Source organism: Oryzias melastigma, linkage group LG16 (genome assembly GCF_002922805.2).
Source record: "Oryzias melastigma strain HK-1 linkage group LG16, ASM292280v2, whole genome shotgun sequence".
NCBI lineage: Eukaryota > Metazoa > Chordata > Actinopteri > Beloniformes > Adrianichthyidae > Oryzias > Oryzias melastigma.
Window position 1 is genome coordinate 1572966 of NC_050527.1, and position 19043 is coordinate 1592008.

Genomic DNA, 19043 nt, shown 5'->3' on the forward strand with positions numbered 1-19043 from the left:
TCCCAGTAAAAAAACAGCCAATAAAAGTTAATCAAATTAACACATTGTCATTTTTTTCTAGTATATCCACTACGAAGAGCAGGCAGGAAATATCGATGCCACAAATAAATTAGGTAGATATAGCTATCTATCTAATTTTATTTGTTAGATAGATAGATAGATAGATAGATAGATAGATAGATAGATAGATAGATAGATAGATAGATAGATAGATAGATAGATAGATAGACAGCTTCCTGTAGAGATGTTGGGCCGTCACTTTTGCCCCCTGTGGCCACAGATGGCGTCCTGTCAATCACTCACCTCTTCAACAACAGAGTGTCTGGCTAATTAACAGCATGCCGCACTCTGCCAGCTGACTTATAGCAACATTTGCGTGGACGTTTCAACACAAAGGAGGGAATCTAGTCATTAAGTCGCCCACCTCACATCTCAAACATGGAAAGGGCCCCATTACTTGGCCTCTGTGAATTACCATCCCACGCTTGGCATTTTCCTTGTCAATCAAGGGATGGGTAAATATTGGTTGTGGTGCTGGAAACTGACAGGGAAAAAGTTGGATTTCTTTCACCAGTGACAGCCTCAACTGGTGTTTTTGTGCTGATTAATACTGCAGTTATAACAAAGACAGACATAGGGGTTGCAGGCTGACAGGAAGTCGCAGATGTAGCACCTCTTGGGTAAACTCCAGTACATGTCAGTACTACATCTGAGATTATATAGCAAGAGACTTTCAGGATGTTTCTTTTTCTAACTGCATACCCTATTAGAAAAAAAAAATCCACCTTAGATGCAGAGGAGAATAAATAGATATTAGTCAGTGCTAAAAATGTAACCCAACACTCCCTTGCTCTTTTCTTTTTGAATAAATTTCCAAACCCTCTGTCTCAGTCACCGTGAAAACAATGTGTGAAAATGCTCTGCTACACCTCGGTGCTAAAGATCTGCCCACTCTTCTGTTGCTAATGTATGTGGTGTGCAAATGTGTGTAGATAGTTATACAAGTATTGTATGTTCAAGCGTGCAATTAGCTTCGTCATGGGCATTTTAAGGGGCCTCACGTGTAAAGAGTTCGTGAGCATCTTATGTGTTTGTGTTTCTTTCTTTCCTGAGCTCTGCAGAGCAGGCTGTGAGCGTCATTCATAACCAGGATTAAAGGTATTTACTGCTTCTCATGATATCTTATCAGTGTTAACACACAAGACAGAATGAAGGGAGCAAAACATTTGTCTTCCACCCTGACAGGTGTTTTGTGCTGTAAAGCAATGATTGTACTTCTTTTGATTTCAGTTACTGAATGTTTTTTTTTTTTTGCATCATGTTTTGTTTTGTTCCAAAATCCAGGAGTTGTAGTTCAATATAAAATCAAGTGGAGGGAGACAAAAAATAAATAAAACGGTTTTGTTTCTACCAGAAGTTATCGAGTGTGGTTTGTTTCTAGAAGAGGGATAAGGTTTGATTGTACTCAAGGTCAAAGAATTTGTTCAGATTTGTTATTTCTTTTTTCTTGGTCAGTATACCTGGAGCTTTGATATGTCTGCAGATGTTGGTTCATCTTACATAAATGTTGTATGTGAGCAGTGGCAGCTTGATGGCCTCATGGGTGTTTTGAATCCAGAGCTTCTGTATGTGTTTACACATTTTGAACGGGTCTTTCTGTATGTTGTCCAAATTCTCGTTTTTAACGAGGAAGGTTCTCAACAGAGTGAAATGAGTTTCTCCTTAAAAGAAGTTAGAATTCCACAAATTCAAGAGTTTAGGAAATTCAGTGCTTTTTTCACATCAGGCAAACCCTCAAGGCACTGTCTACAGACCTATATTTCATCAATCCTCTTCATTTCTCTGCAATATTTTTTGCAAATTCAATCTTCAGGTACAAAAGGGAACTCCATGTTTGAAAAACATATTTGCATTTGATACCTTCTCTGCTTCCCCATGTTCTCAGGTGGTAAAAATGTGTCATTATCAATAGCCGTTTTCATTCTAGCATCTTTGGTTCCATTTACATGATGAAAAACACGTCTCCACCTCTCTCTCCCTCCACTCAACTTCCATACTTCCATATTATAATTACTGTTTTTGTTTTCTTATCATGCACATATTCTATTAATGTGCTCGTCATGTGATCACTTTTGTTCTGGACTGCTGCAGGAAGTTAGCTTTTTTTTAAACAAATGCTGCAGATGAGCAGTCCTGTAATTCATCCTCATTTAAGCTCAAGACATTATACACTGCATTACAGTCAGAAGCTAATTCTCTGAATCTGGTCACTAATTAATATGTAATTATAATAAATTCTTGCATTTTAAGTTAATGAGTCACAGTAAACACAATGTCAGTTTTTTTAATGTTCTGGGTAAATCTTAAGGTTTTACTGGAAATAAATCATCATACTCTTAGGTGCACATCATAAAGTAAAAAATATTCCAGCAATAGTTTTTTGTTGCTCTTTCAAGTTCTTTTTGAGGAGAACAATTTACTGTGATCCACCTTTCAACCTCTCAAAAATGCTAATTTAAATTCACAGCACTTCAGCTTATCATTGCATTTGGGATATTTACAGTGACAGAAAAAGAAAAAAGTTAAACCCTTCAAAGCTGGATTGTGTCAACATTCTCCAAGGAACAAGCCTTTATGTTCATATTCTGCTTAAATCTCATAAAATAGCAATTTTTTAAGGCACTATTTGTGCTTTTATTTGAATTGTTTGAAAAATCTCAGCTTTTACATGAAATGGAGCTGCACAGCAGATGTAAAGGTATTGAATAAGTCAATTGCATCTGCGCTGTCTCTGTCAGCAAAAAGAAAAAGGGTCAAACTGTCTGCCAAGAGACTGACATTTATTCTACCCCATCAGTCACTGAGAATCAGGTTTGCACTGAAACATGACCTACTAATGAGCCATCACCTCTAACCATATTGTTAAAGGAAAACATAAAACCTTTAATGTCTCAGCAAGCTTTGTAAAAAACTACTTGAGAATTTATTGCTCAACAGGAACCCAAAAACCACAGTTGACGTGTTTATCTCTGTTGTTTGCAGGCCAAGAACAAAACATATTCATGCTCAAAAACCCTTCACTCAACAGTGTTGCGGGAATTGAAGACCCTTATAAGATTTGCTGTATGAACTTTGGATGGGAAGTAGGTCATGGTATCTGTCATTTTGTTGAGATATTAAACACATTTTTAGTTTTTAGCATACCTTCAAAAGTTGTATTTTATTGCATTTTCAAATGTATTTTTATTTTTAAAATTCACAGTAAAGCTTCAAAAATACCATTTGTGACATGCCTTATTTTCTGTAAATCGTTGCATCTTTTAAATAAAAAAAAAACTAGACTTTTTGTGTGCTGTTCCCAAGTCCAGGAAGATGCAGAGAGTTGCGTCAGAAAGAGTTTCTGATGTAAAACCAAAGTCAAAATCAAACGTCAAAATCACAAAAAGAACTTTAAGCTTTTTCATCACGGTGTTCATGAAAAGAGGAACAAAGTTTGAGCTATTATGATATATTTTGCTAAGAAAATTCTGTCAGCATTTGAAGGTGTGACGGTGTCAGCAAAGTGAAAGTAAAAGGCGTAGAAGACTGTGGTGAGATCAGCTTCAAAGTTGGTTTAGAGACTCTGAGAAAGAGACGGGAGGTAGAACTGGAGGTAGAAGAGCTGAAGGTTTTGAGGTTTTAACGATTAAAAAAAAATGGTAATAAAATATACACAGTGTTTTTCCTTCATAAACTTTCACATTTTGTATCAAAAAAATTAATTGAGTTCTGATGCATTGTGAAAAACACCTCAAGGGTATAGAAAATATCAGATATTTAATGAAATATTGCTCAGACAAATAAGTTTATAAAAAAAAAAAAAACTTTTGTTTGCAATGACTTTGTTATTGTTCATTGTTACTAACTCCAAAGATATTGTGGGATTTTTACTCAAGCTTTTATTGATAATGCATTGAAGTGTGAGGGACAGAAACACGTTGCTCCATATTGATTTAGTTTTAGCCCTCTTTTTTTAAATCCATATTTTAGTTGGGAGTGTCTTCTGATTTAATCTGCATCAAATAGAATCCCAAAATGTTAAGTCAAATATTTGCCAACATTTTGAATCTATGAGTGTTTTCATGGTAGGTGTCCATAGTTTACTCCAAAGAACATTCACACTGCCCTCGGTAAGAATGTTCAAGCAACCATTTCCCATGAAAAGTCTTTGTAAATGTGTGTAAAAGTGTGTTTTGGGCTTCCACATTCAAATTTCTCATGTTCAGGTGTAGCTTTGCCCATTTTTTGGAACATTTGTGGCCTCTATTTACGAAACTTGCAGCCACTGAATGTATATTGAAAGTTAAACCAAGTTTAACTTGCTCTCTTTTGGACTTTCGGCGATGTGGTCAGGTGATTATAAGGGGCCCTGGCTCGTGCCTGGGGTTGGAGTGAGGTGTTGGTAGTGCGGGGGGGGTCCTCAAAACTCCTGGGTGGTGGCAGGTTGCTCATCTGGAGCTGGGGGGGGCTCTACTGAGGTGGGGCCCTCCACCGGACCCCTTGGCGTGGCGCAGGGGCTATTCTTGTGGCTGGGGTGGGTCCTGAACTCTGTGCTCTTGTGCCTTTCTGATCCCCGGGATTGGGGGATCCTGTGGCAGTCCTGGTCTGGGTGGTCAACATGATTGCCCGGTGGGAGAATTTCCTCTATCTGCTACACCGGGGGTCTGCAACCTTTGCCACTAAAAGAGCCATTTGGGCCTGTTTGGTACTAATCAAAACCTTATATAGGCCGCAATTTTTTTAAAGCCTTTTAGGAAAATATTATACTACTTTTCATCATTACATTGTCTTTTTTTATAATAAATATGAATTATAATTATTTTTGGGCACAGATCAGTACATAGATGTTAAGAATTTGGGAATTTTCTCCAAGTTTGTTTTTTACTTTTGACAGAAGCTTATATAGCTTTCTTTTTTTCAAAATAAAAGACTTCCTGCCCCAAACAGGAACGTTCAAGTGAAGCAAATGTATTGGTAAGCAACACAGGACAAAAATTACATTTCCCCTTGTTATACTTTGGGTTTACTTTGGTGAACTGTTGTCCTTTTTCCTACTTACTACTATTGTTTACTGGGGCATAAACAGGAAACATGATTGGTTAATGATCCAGTAGAAAAAGTATATGAAGAATACACAAATCTATATATTTTAGCAGAAAATGTGTTCGTAGTCACCATATACTTGAACACATCAATTTCTGCTGGCGTAAAGTATGACGCCCTATTGGTGTTTGTTCCCGTTGCCATGGTGAATCGTAATCTCTTTCCTCCATTGTTCAGGGCTTTTTATGGTCACAACGCTCGCACCTGACTCTGAGTCCAACGACTTGGAGTTGATTTAATCAACTTTTTTCAGATGTTCTAAAACCGAAAACTCTGAGTTTGCAAACTCTGAGTCAGTCAACTCGGAGTGCAGGTTTGAATTCTGAAATTGTTAAACCCGCCCCAGGTGTGTGCTTACCTTTATAGTATAGTATGTGTGACAGAATTAAATACTTTACATGTGTTGGTTTGTATACATAAGTACATACATAAGTATAAGCATGTGAACTGTAGTATTGTGTACATGTTGACAAGTTTGTATGTGAAGATTTTTGGAGTAGCAGGTATGTCTGTAGCATTTGAGTATGTGTGGACAGGCCACGCCCCTTTCAGACTAACATTTACACCTGGCAGTAATGAGTATAAACTTCCAGCATCTTGTTATAGAATTAATATACCCCCTCGTAATCGTCCTCCAATTTCCTTAACCCCCTCCCCCATTTCTTCCCTCTCTCTAACATCCCTTTGTCTTCTTCCCTCTTCTTCTTTTCCATCCAGTTCAACAAAAAAAGGATACAAATATATTTGGTATAAATAAAGTTTAGCTTAAGTTACAAATGAGGTTTACACAAATATACACCTCATGTGTCAGAACATTCATAACCCTTTTTGTTAGCTTTTATCTGATTGCTCAGCTGTTGCACAGGACAAGTTAAAAAAAAAAAAAAACAAAGTCAAACCAAGTTTGACCAATCAGGGATTTGGAAGTCACGTATGGATGGTGTCCCCTGTAATTCACAGAAATTCCAATGGTTTGAAAATTGATTATGAAGAAGATATTACATTTTGCAGTTGGAGCCCAGCCGAAATTAAGCTAAATTAAGTATTTTGTGTATCGGAATAGAGCTGTAAAAAGAAAAAGCTTTGAGCAAAATTGATAAGATTTGCACCGCTTTGACATTTTACAGAAAGTCTCTTTCAACTGTATGTTGGGTACAGGGGCTAGTAAGCATTAGAAAAGAGGAAGAAGTCCCTCCCAGCTTGTTCAGTGTGAATCCAAGAACCTGCATTTAGCATAATCTTGAACTCGACTTAGATATCAAGTGTGAATGTAGCTTCAGGAATAAGAAATTGACCAACAGTTTTCCTCTTCTAGCTGATGACATAGCTTTATCTTTGGTCCTGATAGTGACTCCAGAGACTGAGACTGTATTTTCCATCTCTAACTGTTATATGGGGGAAAAGCCAGAGCAGTCCTGTCATTTCAAAGTTGAATCTCTCAAGCATGAGGCGCATTGATTCAAAATGAAGTCTGGAAAACAGCTCATCCCAAAGTCATTGGGGCAAATCTTTGTTGAGAAAAACCCAGTCCCCTCTGCGGTGATCACTGAGGTAGCACAGGAGGATTCTGGGTGGTATTACAGTCCCGGAGAAAGACCCAGAGTGGGAAAACAGCACCGAGCCGTTCATCTTGGGCGAGAAACAAATAGCTAGTTTCAGAAACGAACATGCCCCCTATTCATTAGATTTGCTGAGTTGGCGCAATGATTCTGTGCTGGTAATTATGTCTCATTTGTATCTTCTGTACACAGGAGCCGCAGCATGCAGCAGGGATGCAGAGCCATGCATCAGGGTAAAACGAAATGGCCAAGCTCAATCTATAAAAATTCAAGTGGTGAAATTCCCTCAGAGTTCATCTTTTTGCCTGAGCAGTTTCATGACAGATCTAGAAATAATCACCCCGGCACCATTCGCTGTGCCTTGTATCGATCTTGCCCGGGGAATTGAAACTCACCAGAAAACAAGGCAAGGAGGGATGGCCAAATTATTATGTGGAAATCCGTCATGCGGAAGAAAGGCTTTCATTTGATTTTCTTAAACACAATGTTGCCTGCACCAGATAGCCACTGATATTCCATGCTGTGTAGTTGTTACTTATTTTCGTTTACATGTACCTTGCTTTTTTGTATATTTTTTATAATTACTCTGGAACTCCCTCCCCTCTGATCTACGAAATATACTCTCTTTCTCAGTTCTCTAAACACCTTAAAATTTACCTTTGTGCTTTCAGTACATGACATTTTAACTGTTGCTTTAACTGTTGACTCAACATTTATATTGTCCTATGTACTATTAGGCAACCTTGAGTGTCAAGAAAGTCGCTACATAAATAAAATGTATTATTATAATTAATTATTGCATTTTTCTCAGATAAATGTTTTTGTTCAATTGCATATAGTTTGTAAATAATAAATCATTGGTTACACATATATTTTAGTATAATTAGTAGCTATGTTTGCAGGTAGAAATTGGTGAGAACTGATCATTTTTTTAGAATTTCCAAGAAATTTATGAAAGTCCCACTTGAATCATCTTTTGTATGTATTGCAAAAATGTTCCCAGTGGCATTTTAATCATGATCGTGCCGTTTTTAGCCAACATTTTAAAAACCTGTGTTGTTTTCTTGGACGTAGTTTTTTCAGAGCAGCAGTAGTTCATTAGAAACGTACCTCTGAGTTGTTGGAACGGAGTAAGCCTGCACTCATTTCCCATCATCCCTTTGTTTATACTCTCTCCCATTAGCTTACAGTCCCTCACAACCAAATATTTCCAGTGCAACAAAAATGGCGAGTGATATTAGAGCTATCCAGCTGTACAGTCTGGAGCCAGATACCAGCTCAGACGAAAACAAAAAAAACAAAGACATACATGGATCTATTTGTCTACAAGTGGATGCATCGGAATGGAGTGGAGCAGGGAGCTTTTAGTCCAGTGATTTTGAAATATACACCCAATGATATATATTGCTTGAGATGCTATGCTAGCTTGTTACCATTGTCCAACATACGTAAAGAGCGACACCATATTGAAAAGGTCACAACTTGGTAGATACAATAGATAAAATGCTTAAATTTGGTATGATTTTAAAAGATAAAAAAAATTATCTTCACAAAAATAAAACCCAGGCCAGGGTGTTAATGATTTTATACAAAGTCCAACAGATAAATGACATTTTAAACTTTTCTATAAAAAAATACAATATTATATAGAAGATGCAATACATACTTGAAGCATGGCTGTGATTTTTTTGTTTTTCCAGCTCTGTTTGTAAAACTGTACCACGATAGTGAAACGGCGTCTATACCATTCCAACTTTGCATATGCAACAAGCTACCATGTCATCTCTAGCCTATATATAACTCATTGGTTGCACCTACGTTTTCCTACAGAAATGCAATTTTTACCCTAATTTTCTTTATATATGTCTTCCATCATGAGAAAAATGCTACAAGGACATGTTCAAAATGTGGTAAACAAATATTTTTCTCTTTCTTGGCCTATTTTTTTTTTTTAACAAACTAAACACAATTTCCATCCTTTGTTCTGATAATCTACTTCCAAAGCCTCAGTCCCACAAACTGCTCCCTGCGCTCCCCTGTGTCTAACTGGAGGTTTCCACCAGCTCACCTTCACCTGGCGCTCCCGCACAGCAGCTGATATCGATCACCTGTCGCTCGACAGTTGCACTCCTCTTGCAAGCAGCCATCGCGGCAGCATGGTTGAGCCCCCAGCTGATGGAGCCCTGCTGTGCTCGGATTGGTTGGTGACCTCCATTCCTGCAGATCAAAGTATTCCCTGGTGATGGACAACCGGAGCCTGGAAGTGCATCTCTTCGGTGGATTTTTCCTCACAACAAAAAAAGCAGCCCTTGGAAGCTCAAGGGGGGGTGTGACCACTCAACACTGGCAACACTCTGTTTAGAGTAAATATTACAAGAAAATGTATATGCGCTATATGAAGGGATTTTATTATTGCAACACATTGCCCTAAATATTCTGACACCTGCTGTTTTCTGGAAGCCTGTCAGCTTTGTGAGTCTCTGCTCCAACAGGAGCAAATATCACAGAACCAACACTGCATCTACTTCTTCTAACAGTGACCTAGAATCCAAAACAGAATTAATTTGAAGAGTTGAATAGATTCCCATGTTTCTTAAAGTTCAAGTTTCAGCTTCAGCGAGTAACAACATTTTAATTGGGAGTTCCTTCCAGAAATACCTCAGACAGTTCAAGCTGACTTGTAAATCTTAAATGTTCGTGCAGCAAACATCTAACCCAGGAGTGACCTATTTAAACTGAACAGACTTTTATTATGTTTGATGTTTAGACCCTTAAATCTTGGGCTTGTTTGTCATTAAATTTGAGAGTTTACTGCATACACTGTGCTCATCCTGTATTCATTTAGTTACAATTGTGAATCTTGCTCTGATAATAGCAGACTGTAATAAGGAGCTGAGTCAAACTACTGAATTGTTTGTAAAGAACTTCAAATGTAAGTTACTGAAAGTTGAAAAACTAGACTGTTTGTGAAAAATAATAAAACAAACAGAAACTACAGTTTAGACTTCTGTAAATTACAATTACTGGACTACAGAAACCCTAATTGCTTCATGACTCACATTTTGGTGCAGCGAAGCTGGGCCCAGACAACCAAAAAACCTGCAGGACCTGTACAGGTCGACCCCTGTATGGGTGCACGTGACTATACCTGCAGTTCATCAGTCTGTCAAATTGCAGGTCAGTTTTCAGTCAAATCTGGCCCAGGAAATGTTGTTGAATGGACTTGAAACTTGAAAAACACAGGTAAAAACAGGTAATGGATTAGATTCATCTTTGAGATTTAAAGGTAAAAGTATCAAAAACTATTTCAGAATTCAGCTTCTCAATTGTGTTGTGTAATTTCCCATTTAGTTAATCTTTCAGTTTAATGATAAATTCATTTTTAAAAAGTCTGGTTAAACTCAAACTAAACTCCAGATAATAGCCTATTGTCAGAAATAAATGTAAAAATTGATTTACTGACTGAATCACCCTTGGGACTACTTGCCGCTGATCTGCTGGTCTTCAAGCACCTCTTTTTCAAACAACAGAATTCACGGGTCACATGACCTCAGCATCCAAAAGCACCTGCAGAGCTTCCGTCTTACTTGACTGCTACTGTGGTCCAGACATCCATCATGTAAGACAGCAGATTGCCTGCAATAAAGCATACTTGAACAAATTAATGATTTTTCCAGCCACCGTTTAAATTCCTCTCCTCCCAGGGAAGAGGAGGAGGAGAACTTCCATCCACTAAAGTCAGCCTCAGTCTCAGATTTATGCATGCCATGCTTGATAATACGATAACACACAACAATTTGAAGGGTTTTATTTCCTGTTTTCTTGACGCAACTACCAATGAGTTGACTGCATATAAGATGTTTATCCCCTCTGTGGTGACTGTAAATCGCTTTCTAGTCAATCACCATGTAGAATGCCAGTGATTCTATTAACAGAAGTCAAATTTTTCTAAGTGAAGGAAAGTTGTGCTCAACTTTATCCTTTATAAATGTGCGGTAATCACAAATCCACTTTAACACTGTGTTAGCTTATCATAAAAATTATAGAAAATAATTAGTAAAAAATATGAGAAACATTTTTTAAGAAAGGGATGCTACAGAAACCTTGAAAACAGACCTTTCATTGACAGTGCACATTATAATAATCCAGTGTGCCCAATAGTGCAGTGAATATGGTAATTTAACTCTCTAATGATTGATCTAGGGCAGGGGTCTGCAACCTTTATCACTTAAAAAGCCATTTAGGTCGATTTCTCATTGACCACAGCCCAGTAGGAGCTAAACATCCTTTAGAAAAATAAGACTTTGTATTTATTTTATTGTTATTTTTATGAGAATTATAAATACACAAGTATTTTTTGCCATAAATAAAAGAAACTTTGATTTTTTCACAAATGTGAAACAAATTATGTCTTTTAACAGAAGTTTCCTAGACTTTCTTTGAAAACAAAAGACTTCCTGTGTCACATAGGATCATCTCGATGGAGCAAAACTAGTGGAAGGTAGTGTAATCTAAAGGTAAAAATATATTTTATTTTTAAACGTCTGCGGTGCTTCTTAGCCAGAAATTCATAAATCTAACTTTCAAAAATAAAACACAGCTGATTAACTGTATTTTTGAACCATGAGACTCACTTAAAACACTGGAATTTGTCAAAATTTTTAGTTGTTGAATTTGAATCACTTAGCTACTGTGCTTTGGAGACTCACATAGTGATAAGCTATTTTTCTTTTTTTTAACTTTACAGTAACTTTTTTAAAACTAAAAGCTTTGTAATTTTCATTAACCAGAGAGTCACAATGGAGAGGTAATAGAGCCAGACGTGGCTCTGGAGCCACAGGTTGCAGAAACCTATTATGTTGTGTGTAAGGATGTAGGGGTTGGGGGGAATTCTATGTTGTTGTTGTTTTTTTATTTTACCAACTTTTTTTGTCTTGCTCTTTGGCTTTTATATTTGGATTTTTTTTTTTTTTTATGTGAAGCACTTTGAGCCACACTTGCGGGAAAAGTGCTCTATAAATAAAGATTGATAATGCTTGAATTATGATAATATCAGTTAAGATTTTTTACTGAGTGTTTTTATTCATCTTTAGGTATACAAAACTCAGTTTTTTAGAAAAAAAAAAATATATGTTTAAATTCTAAAAATGTTATTTATCGGTTCCCCGAACATTAATGTAATTATATGATCATTTGCATTTATAACTGCAAATAATTTAAGATATATGTTACAATGGTGGTTCCTCTATATCTATTGGCTGATTTATCTAGAACATGGTTAAATACAATGTCCTTGAATTGAGCATAACAAAAGTAACAGTCACTGGACTCGACGTCAGTCATAATATGATGTAGCTGTTATTTCTGATCCGAGCATGCTCATTATCTTATACAGTAGTATATCATATATTTGCCATTAAAGCATTCAGCACACTGTAGTGACCTCCATGCACGAAAGGGTTAACAACACCTTGAACTCCTAAAACATTGAAGGATAATTTTCACAAAACAGGAAATTGCCAAGAGTTGTTGATCCAACTCAGCAGAAAAGTCTATCAAATCCAGAGATTTGATAGAAATTTCTTTCTTTACTGTATAAATGCTCATCAGTACATGTATGTCTTTCTTCCCATTGGTTTTATATTAAACATTGAGTCACCTCTTTTTGCACTTCAAAGCTAAATCTTCCCTGGAACAACTTTACAGCGTAGCGTGCTGACAAGAGTGATGTCGAATTTGTTTCCTGCTTCGACGGCTTCAAGCCCGCTCATCTTAGTCACTCATGGTGAGTCAAAATAAAATGCTTCATCCCTTTCCCATACACCTGTCAAACACAGTTATTAGCCCACCCTCTAATCCTCACAAAACAGGATTAAAGCCGATACCAGAGCTCGCTTGGGTGATGGCATTGTTTATCTCTGCTGCATGTGGGGTGAGATCTTGATTTCCGTGTTGGAGAAAGTTCATCTTAGAATTCGGCTTACCCAGAATGCCGAGACCAAAAACCACGAGCAACAAATAAATAGGTGGTGGTGTGTGGGAATTGATGGATAACAGATAAGCTTTGACTCAGTTAGATTTCTGATTCTCATGAGGAGAAAAATAATCTTTATTATGTACAAGTAATGAAACATTAAAAAAATATATAGTTTACAGACATTCATATACTGTTTTCTTTCAAAAAATCTTTTTGAATGGAAACCTTTTCCATTTTTCTTCCTCCTTCTTGCAGGCAAAACAATCTGTCATAAATTCTATTGGATATCTGTTTACATTGTTGGAATATAAAATATATATCATTTATTTAATATGTAATACACCCCAGACATACAAAAGCTATTCTCACATTTTTATAAGCAGAATATATACTATAAATGTGGTAATGTTGCAGCAGTCTACATGAGGACAGTCACAAACCTGTCAGGAAAAAAAACACCAAATAATGAAAAGTGCAGTGCTGAGCATCATAGGCTAAAGAAATCCTGTTTGACACATATGGTGCAGCTTGCAGCAGACAAACATCCTGTTTGTGATGAAAGCTGGTAAAAAAGATTTGTCTCTTATTGTAAGGAGATATATTTGGTTGTTGTTGAATGTTGTCATCTAACAGGAAGTCCATCTGAGTCAAACAGAAACATGCTACAGTGTGAGCTGCCATGTCATTTTCTCGGGTATAAAAACATAATCGTGACGATAATTTCCTGCTTGCAGGGATGACGAAATTAGCAGAGGCAGCTTCTCACGGTTCCCTTCCAGTAAGCTAAGATACATATAGAGAAATAAGTATCACCCTGATTTATGCATGCGTACTTCTTGATTTGTATGTAACTTTGGATTTGTCTGTGCGCAATTTTTGATTTATAACTCATATAATATATTATGTGCATAAGTCCAAAAATGATGAAATTTAAAAAAAAATACAAAATACAATTTACACATGAGAAAATTAAAACTACTTGAAACTAATTACACATGCAAGTCTTTAAAAATTACGCATTTATTACCTCTTACGCACACATAATGCATTTAAATACTACTAGAATGCTTGGTCATCAGAGTTTTCTTATCAGCCATTTTGAACTTAGATTGTAAATTATATCTGGTGAAACTTGACATTGACTTGCTTAAACAGATATTCCCGATACTTACCCTAATATGAAAAAGTCTAAATAATTGTTTTTTAAAAAATAAGAATATCTCGCTTTCTCTCTGCCACACCTCCCCCAAATGCGCCTCCGACACAGGGCTCTGTCCTAAGCACTGGTCACAGTCACGGGGACAACAAACGGTGTTGGGCTGTTCTTAACACCCACAGATCGAAGGGCCGGTCGGCTGAAGGCTCTGCCCCGTGAATGTTGAGGCTATCGCCGCGTTCTACCTCCAGTCTCCCCGCAAGGGTCCACGAGGAGACAGCACCAGAGGCGCTTTCAGGGGAGCTCCTGCAGATCAGAAATACTCTTTTCTGGAAAATATTTTCATTTTTAAAAAAAGGATAAGTGTTCTAAAAAAGCTTATTTACACTTTTTTTATATTTATTATCGAAAATGTCAAGTTTCACCGGATTAAACTCACAATTGAAGTTGAAAATTGCTGATAAGAAAACTGATAACCGATCATTCTGGTAGTGTTTGTGTTTAAACACATCACTCACGGAAGAATCTCTGAGACGTGAAATAAGTCTCACCAAAGATCCGTGCGTTCAGGTTTCGTGTGTACATAGCAGGTGATTCATGCGGAATTTTTAAAGATTTGCATGTGTATTCAGTTCCAAGTTGCTGTAATTTTAATGTGTGCATGTGTATATTGTATTTTGCATTATTTTTGTAATCTTTTTTAATCATGCGCAAAACGTATTATGAGTTACAAATATAGAATACGCATGCACAAATCCTAATTTACAAATCAGTAATTACGCACACAAAACTCAGAGTGAGTCTGTTTTGTCTCCACACAGATAGCATTGGTCTCAGTTTGGTTGAGTTCCTTCTCTTTTCCGTTCCTGTTATTTCCTCGCTGCGAGGTCTGGACACAGCACATGCATCTACGTAGAGAGTGTTTAACTCCTTGCATCACTTTACTAACAGTTCCTCTCACAGCAGACGAGGAAAAGTAGAAAATAATAGGGTCAAGGCATGCGTTGAAGGTACTGAGAAGTAAAGCTTTGTCTCTCCAATCAGGATCTCTATTTGAGATATATCCAATTATGTGCGAGACGTTAAAGGGTCCAAAACATAACACAAACACCACCAGTGTTCCCAAAGCCATGCCAATGGCCCGTAGGCGCCGGCGCCGGTCAATGTGCTGCAAATTGGACAGAATCCTGATGAAGTTGATGTAGCAGAAACTGCTAATGAGGAGAGGTAAGAAGAAAAGCACAATGCAGAGCTCCAGGCGGACAGGGAGGAGGGCCCGCAGCTGAGCCTCGGTGAAGTTCTTATAACACACCTCCTTCTGGCTCTGACCAAACACTGATGTGGAGTTCAGGGACTCATCCTCCCCAATAAACGGGACAATTAAAACGATACTCAGATTAAGTAAAGAGAAAATCCAGAAGAAGATGCTGGCAGCAACAGCGTACACCGGCCGGCGCTTCAATGAGTGCTGGATGGGGAAGGCTACACCCAGGTAGCACTCCACGCTGACAGCGGTGAGGAAGAAGGTGCTGTTGTAGATGGTCATGTAGAAGACAAAACCGGACAGTGGGCAGAGCACGTAGGGCAACTTCCACACCATGCCGTTCATCACCTCTTGGATCTTGAACGGCAGGAAGAGCAGGAAGAGGAGGTCAGAGATGGTCAGGTTGAGGAGCAGGATGTCTATCTGCGTGGGCTTCTGCCTCACCTTCTTGCAGAAGGTGTAGAAGGCGAGGATGTTTGCTGGGAAGCCCAGCACAAATGTAACAATGTAGACAGGGAGGCACAGCCCAGTCTGGTAACTGTACATGTTTACCTCTGTTTTCAGTCAAAAATTGATAAAATAAATGTATTGAAAATATGTCTTCTTTTTGTGTCCGATAAGCAGGGAGTACGAATCGGTTTTGATCTGTTGAGCCACTGTTTGATCTGAACCACAGGACTCAGAGGTGTCTTTTTGGGTCAGTGGCCTGGAACAAACCGGACGAGGCAGCACGGTGTCCTTGTCCTCACCAATATACAGAGCCCAGTATTTTCTCTTGGACTCAGAGCACTGGAGATAAGATGAAATGATATTAAATACACTCCATTGCAGGGTCAAATATGCATTTCTATACATTTCTTATATTTACTGAAAACAAAATCATGCAAAGCTTAAAAAATAACTATACTTTATTTTTGCCTTTAGTCTTGCTTAATACCTCCTTATCTGTGTTTCACAGTTTATTGAGGTTGTATATCATTCCATGATGATGGGTAAATGTACTAGTGTCAGAAAATGAATTTGTATACAAACCTAATTCTGTTATTGGTGCGCTGATAATGTTCTGCAACATTACCATTAACTCCCAGGCGATGTTGCCACTATATGACCAAATGTTGGATGTACAGTGAAAACTATAACCTTCATAAACCTAATGAGATAAATACTCTGGACAAATGAGTGTCTCGCGCTTTAAAACAAAATGTACTTTGCTGATTTTACCTCTTGCCCATCACATTATTAAATGTAAATGTAAAGATAATAAAACATAAAAAAAATAAATAAGTTGGTTTCATTCAAAGTCTGTTTGCAGTGTGTTACAAAGGAAAAGCAAGTTCTTACCTTCTAGCGATCTGAGTAAGACGGTGAAAGTAAGACGATGACTCAATTTTTATAGTCGAGTCACAAAGCAGAAGTGTTTTTTTTTTTCTATTTTCTTAGAAACAGTAATGAAACTAAAAATAATCCCCTCACTGAAGCCACTTTTAGACTTCCCCTCTGTCTGCATTGGTGATTTGTTAGTTAACCTACTCTCTCCTGTGGTACAAGCTTATACCCAGTCAGCAAGGCCAAGTGGACCCCATATGGTTTAAAAGTGGGCTGAAAATATGGGCCCCGATTTGGTTTGTCTGGAGTTTCTGTGGTGGCCCCTCCTGTGTTTGCCCACTTTGAATTGTCTCTGTACATGAAATGTGCTATACAAATAAACTTGCCTTGCCTTGCCACATTGACTTAAGTGGGGACTCAGTGGGTTAGCATGCTATGCTAGCCAGCATCCCAGTGGACAGCATAGAGTGCTACTGAGCACCACTGTAGCACGCTTGAAAGCTTCTCTGTAGCATCTGAGTAAGCACTTCTGTAGCAAGCTCCACTGTAGCATGCTAGCGGTCTCCACTACAGCGAGAAAGCGAGCTCCACTGTATTGAACTTATATCCTGTATTCAGCTATCAAGCTCCGGTGTAGCGTGCTAGCAAGCTCCACTGTGTTGAGCTAGCAAGCTCTGCTGTAGCACGCTAGCGAGCTCCGCTGTAGCATGTTAGGAAGCTCAGCTGAAGCGAGCTCTATAGCAGCATGCTATGGAGCTCCACCGTTTATCTTCCCCGCTAACCAGACACGGTTTCCCTACTGGCCTTCTTTTTGTAGTCCTATCAAGGCTGTTTTATTGTGAGATATTAAATCATACTTAATTTAACTTATAACTATAACGCATAACTTCAATCCTTACTTACCACTATGCACTTCCCAATGATGTTACAATAAATTTTAGGTTATTTTTCGAATTTAATAGTATTTTTAACTTTCATTTTATTGGTTAGTTGGATGGTTCAAATCTAATCTTAAAACAAAAGCAATGATAATTAAGTAAGAAAAAGAAGTTAACATAAATAGATACTCTTATATGGTATATTCAAATAGATATTGCACAATATAATTCAACAGTGTCATTCAGGTGATACAAAACACTGATCATGTACTTAAATAACTCTCCTAAAATTGCCATATAATGCATAATAATCAATGTGATTACTGTTGACATTGGTATAAACTTATCACCATAGATTCACGTCATGTGGACAGAAAACAGTTAAAGTGTGGCATTGACAGCATATGCATGTTGGAACCCCAAGATCCTGCCTATGGGGTCCTTTTGTGTGTTAAGTGTTTTTTATTTTGTATATTAAGTGGTTATGTGTTATCAAACTTGTTTTCTGCTTAACTTCTGCCTCTAAGTCTTGCATGACATTTCCAAGAAGGCAGGATGCCCTGCTTTCACCTCTGCAAAAACACTCGAAGAAAAAGTGACCTTTAGCAAAAAACAGGAAGGAGCACTGCGATAGCGCAAAGAACATATAGGCAACGCTTCTTGCTTCAGACAGACACTTCTCTCCACCGCTTCGATTGAAGTGGATCTCTCACAGCTTACCTCGCTTGAGCCCGTATCTATGGGAGAAAAAAATTAACCCGTCACGGGTAAAAACATCGAATAATAAAAAGAAAAAAAACTGAAATGGAAGTTTTATTGGGACTCCACATCCAGCTTTGGGCAGATAAAGTGGAAAAAATATTAAGTTTGTATTTAGCCTTTTTTCTTAAATAAATGGGTTGGCATACCCAAAATTATCTATTATTTCCTCCATCTGGTTTGATCTAATTTTCCTCATTGGAGACACCTTCACCGACATCAGGTAAGCCCCAGATGTCCATGAAACTAGAGAGGCAAAAAAATACAAATATCTTCTCTTTTGTGTCCAAGGAATTTGTGCATCATATATAGGGAGAGTTGTTGAGTTCCTGAAGGTCCCGTGAGAGGGTCTGATGGGGAAAACCTAATTTCTATTTGCAGATTTTGGGTCTTGACTGTCGTCAACATTTAGGGTGGCTGTCTTATATGCTACCTATTCCCCAACAAATGGACACACAGTAGTTGGTTGGCAGACCTATTGTGGATTTTTGCAAAGTCCTAACTAAGGTTTTCTAAGGGTGACAACCTGTAAATCGCAGTAGACCATCCATCTCACCCATCAATAAAGATCAAAGAGAGGAGTCGAAGCTTGCACAGGTGAGCAGTCCCTGGACAGGTGGCGGCTCAACAGCTAACCAGCTCCATGTTGTGCCACGAAACAGCAAATGCTAAGTTAGCCAGAGAATGGAATTCGAGCCAAGCAAATCGTATAGCATCTCTCTCATCAAAGGCCAAGTAGTAAGTGAGCAGTTCTATATCAGGGATGAACCAATTCCAACAATCCTGGATAAGTTCAGCAACTCCAGCAGAACATGGCCAACTGCCTTAAGAAAATCAACAACACATCACTGCCAGGAAAACTAAAGCTCTGGTGTTGCCGCTACACTCAAGCATATCTTAATGGGCTGTAGGACCAGCCTTACACAAGGCAGATATACATGGAGACACAACCAGGTCCTGAGATGTCTAGCCAACATACTAA

At 38.0% G+C, this 19043-nt stretch overlaps 1 protein-coding gene across 1 annotated transcript; it reads right to left on the reverse strand.

The window, feature by feature from the left end:
• Window positions 1–14563: 14563 nt before the first annotated feature.
• LOC112143782 (free fatty acid receptor 2-like) lies at window positions 14564–15714 on the reverse strand. The gene has a single exon (XM_024267981.2). It carries the CDS (start codon window positions 15642–15644, stop codon window positions 14604–14606), a length of 1041 nt encoding a protein of 346 aa, XP_024123749.1. The 5' UTR covers window positions 15645–15714; the 3' UTR covers window positions 14564–14603.
• Between the last annotated feature and the right edge of the window lie 3329 nt (window positions 15715–19043).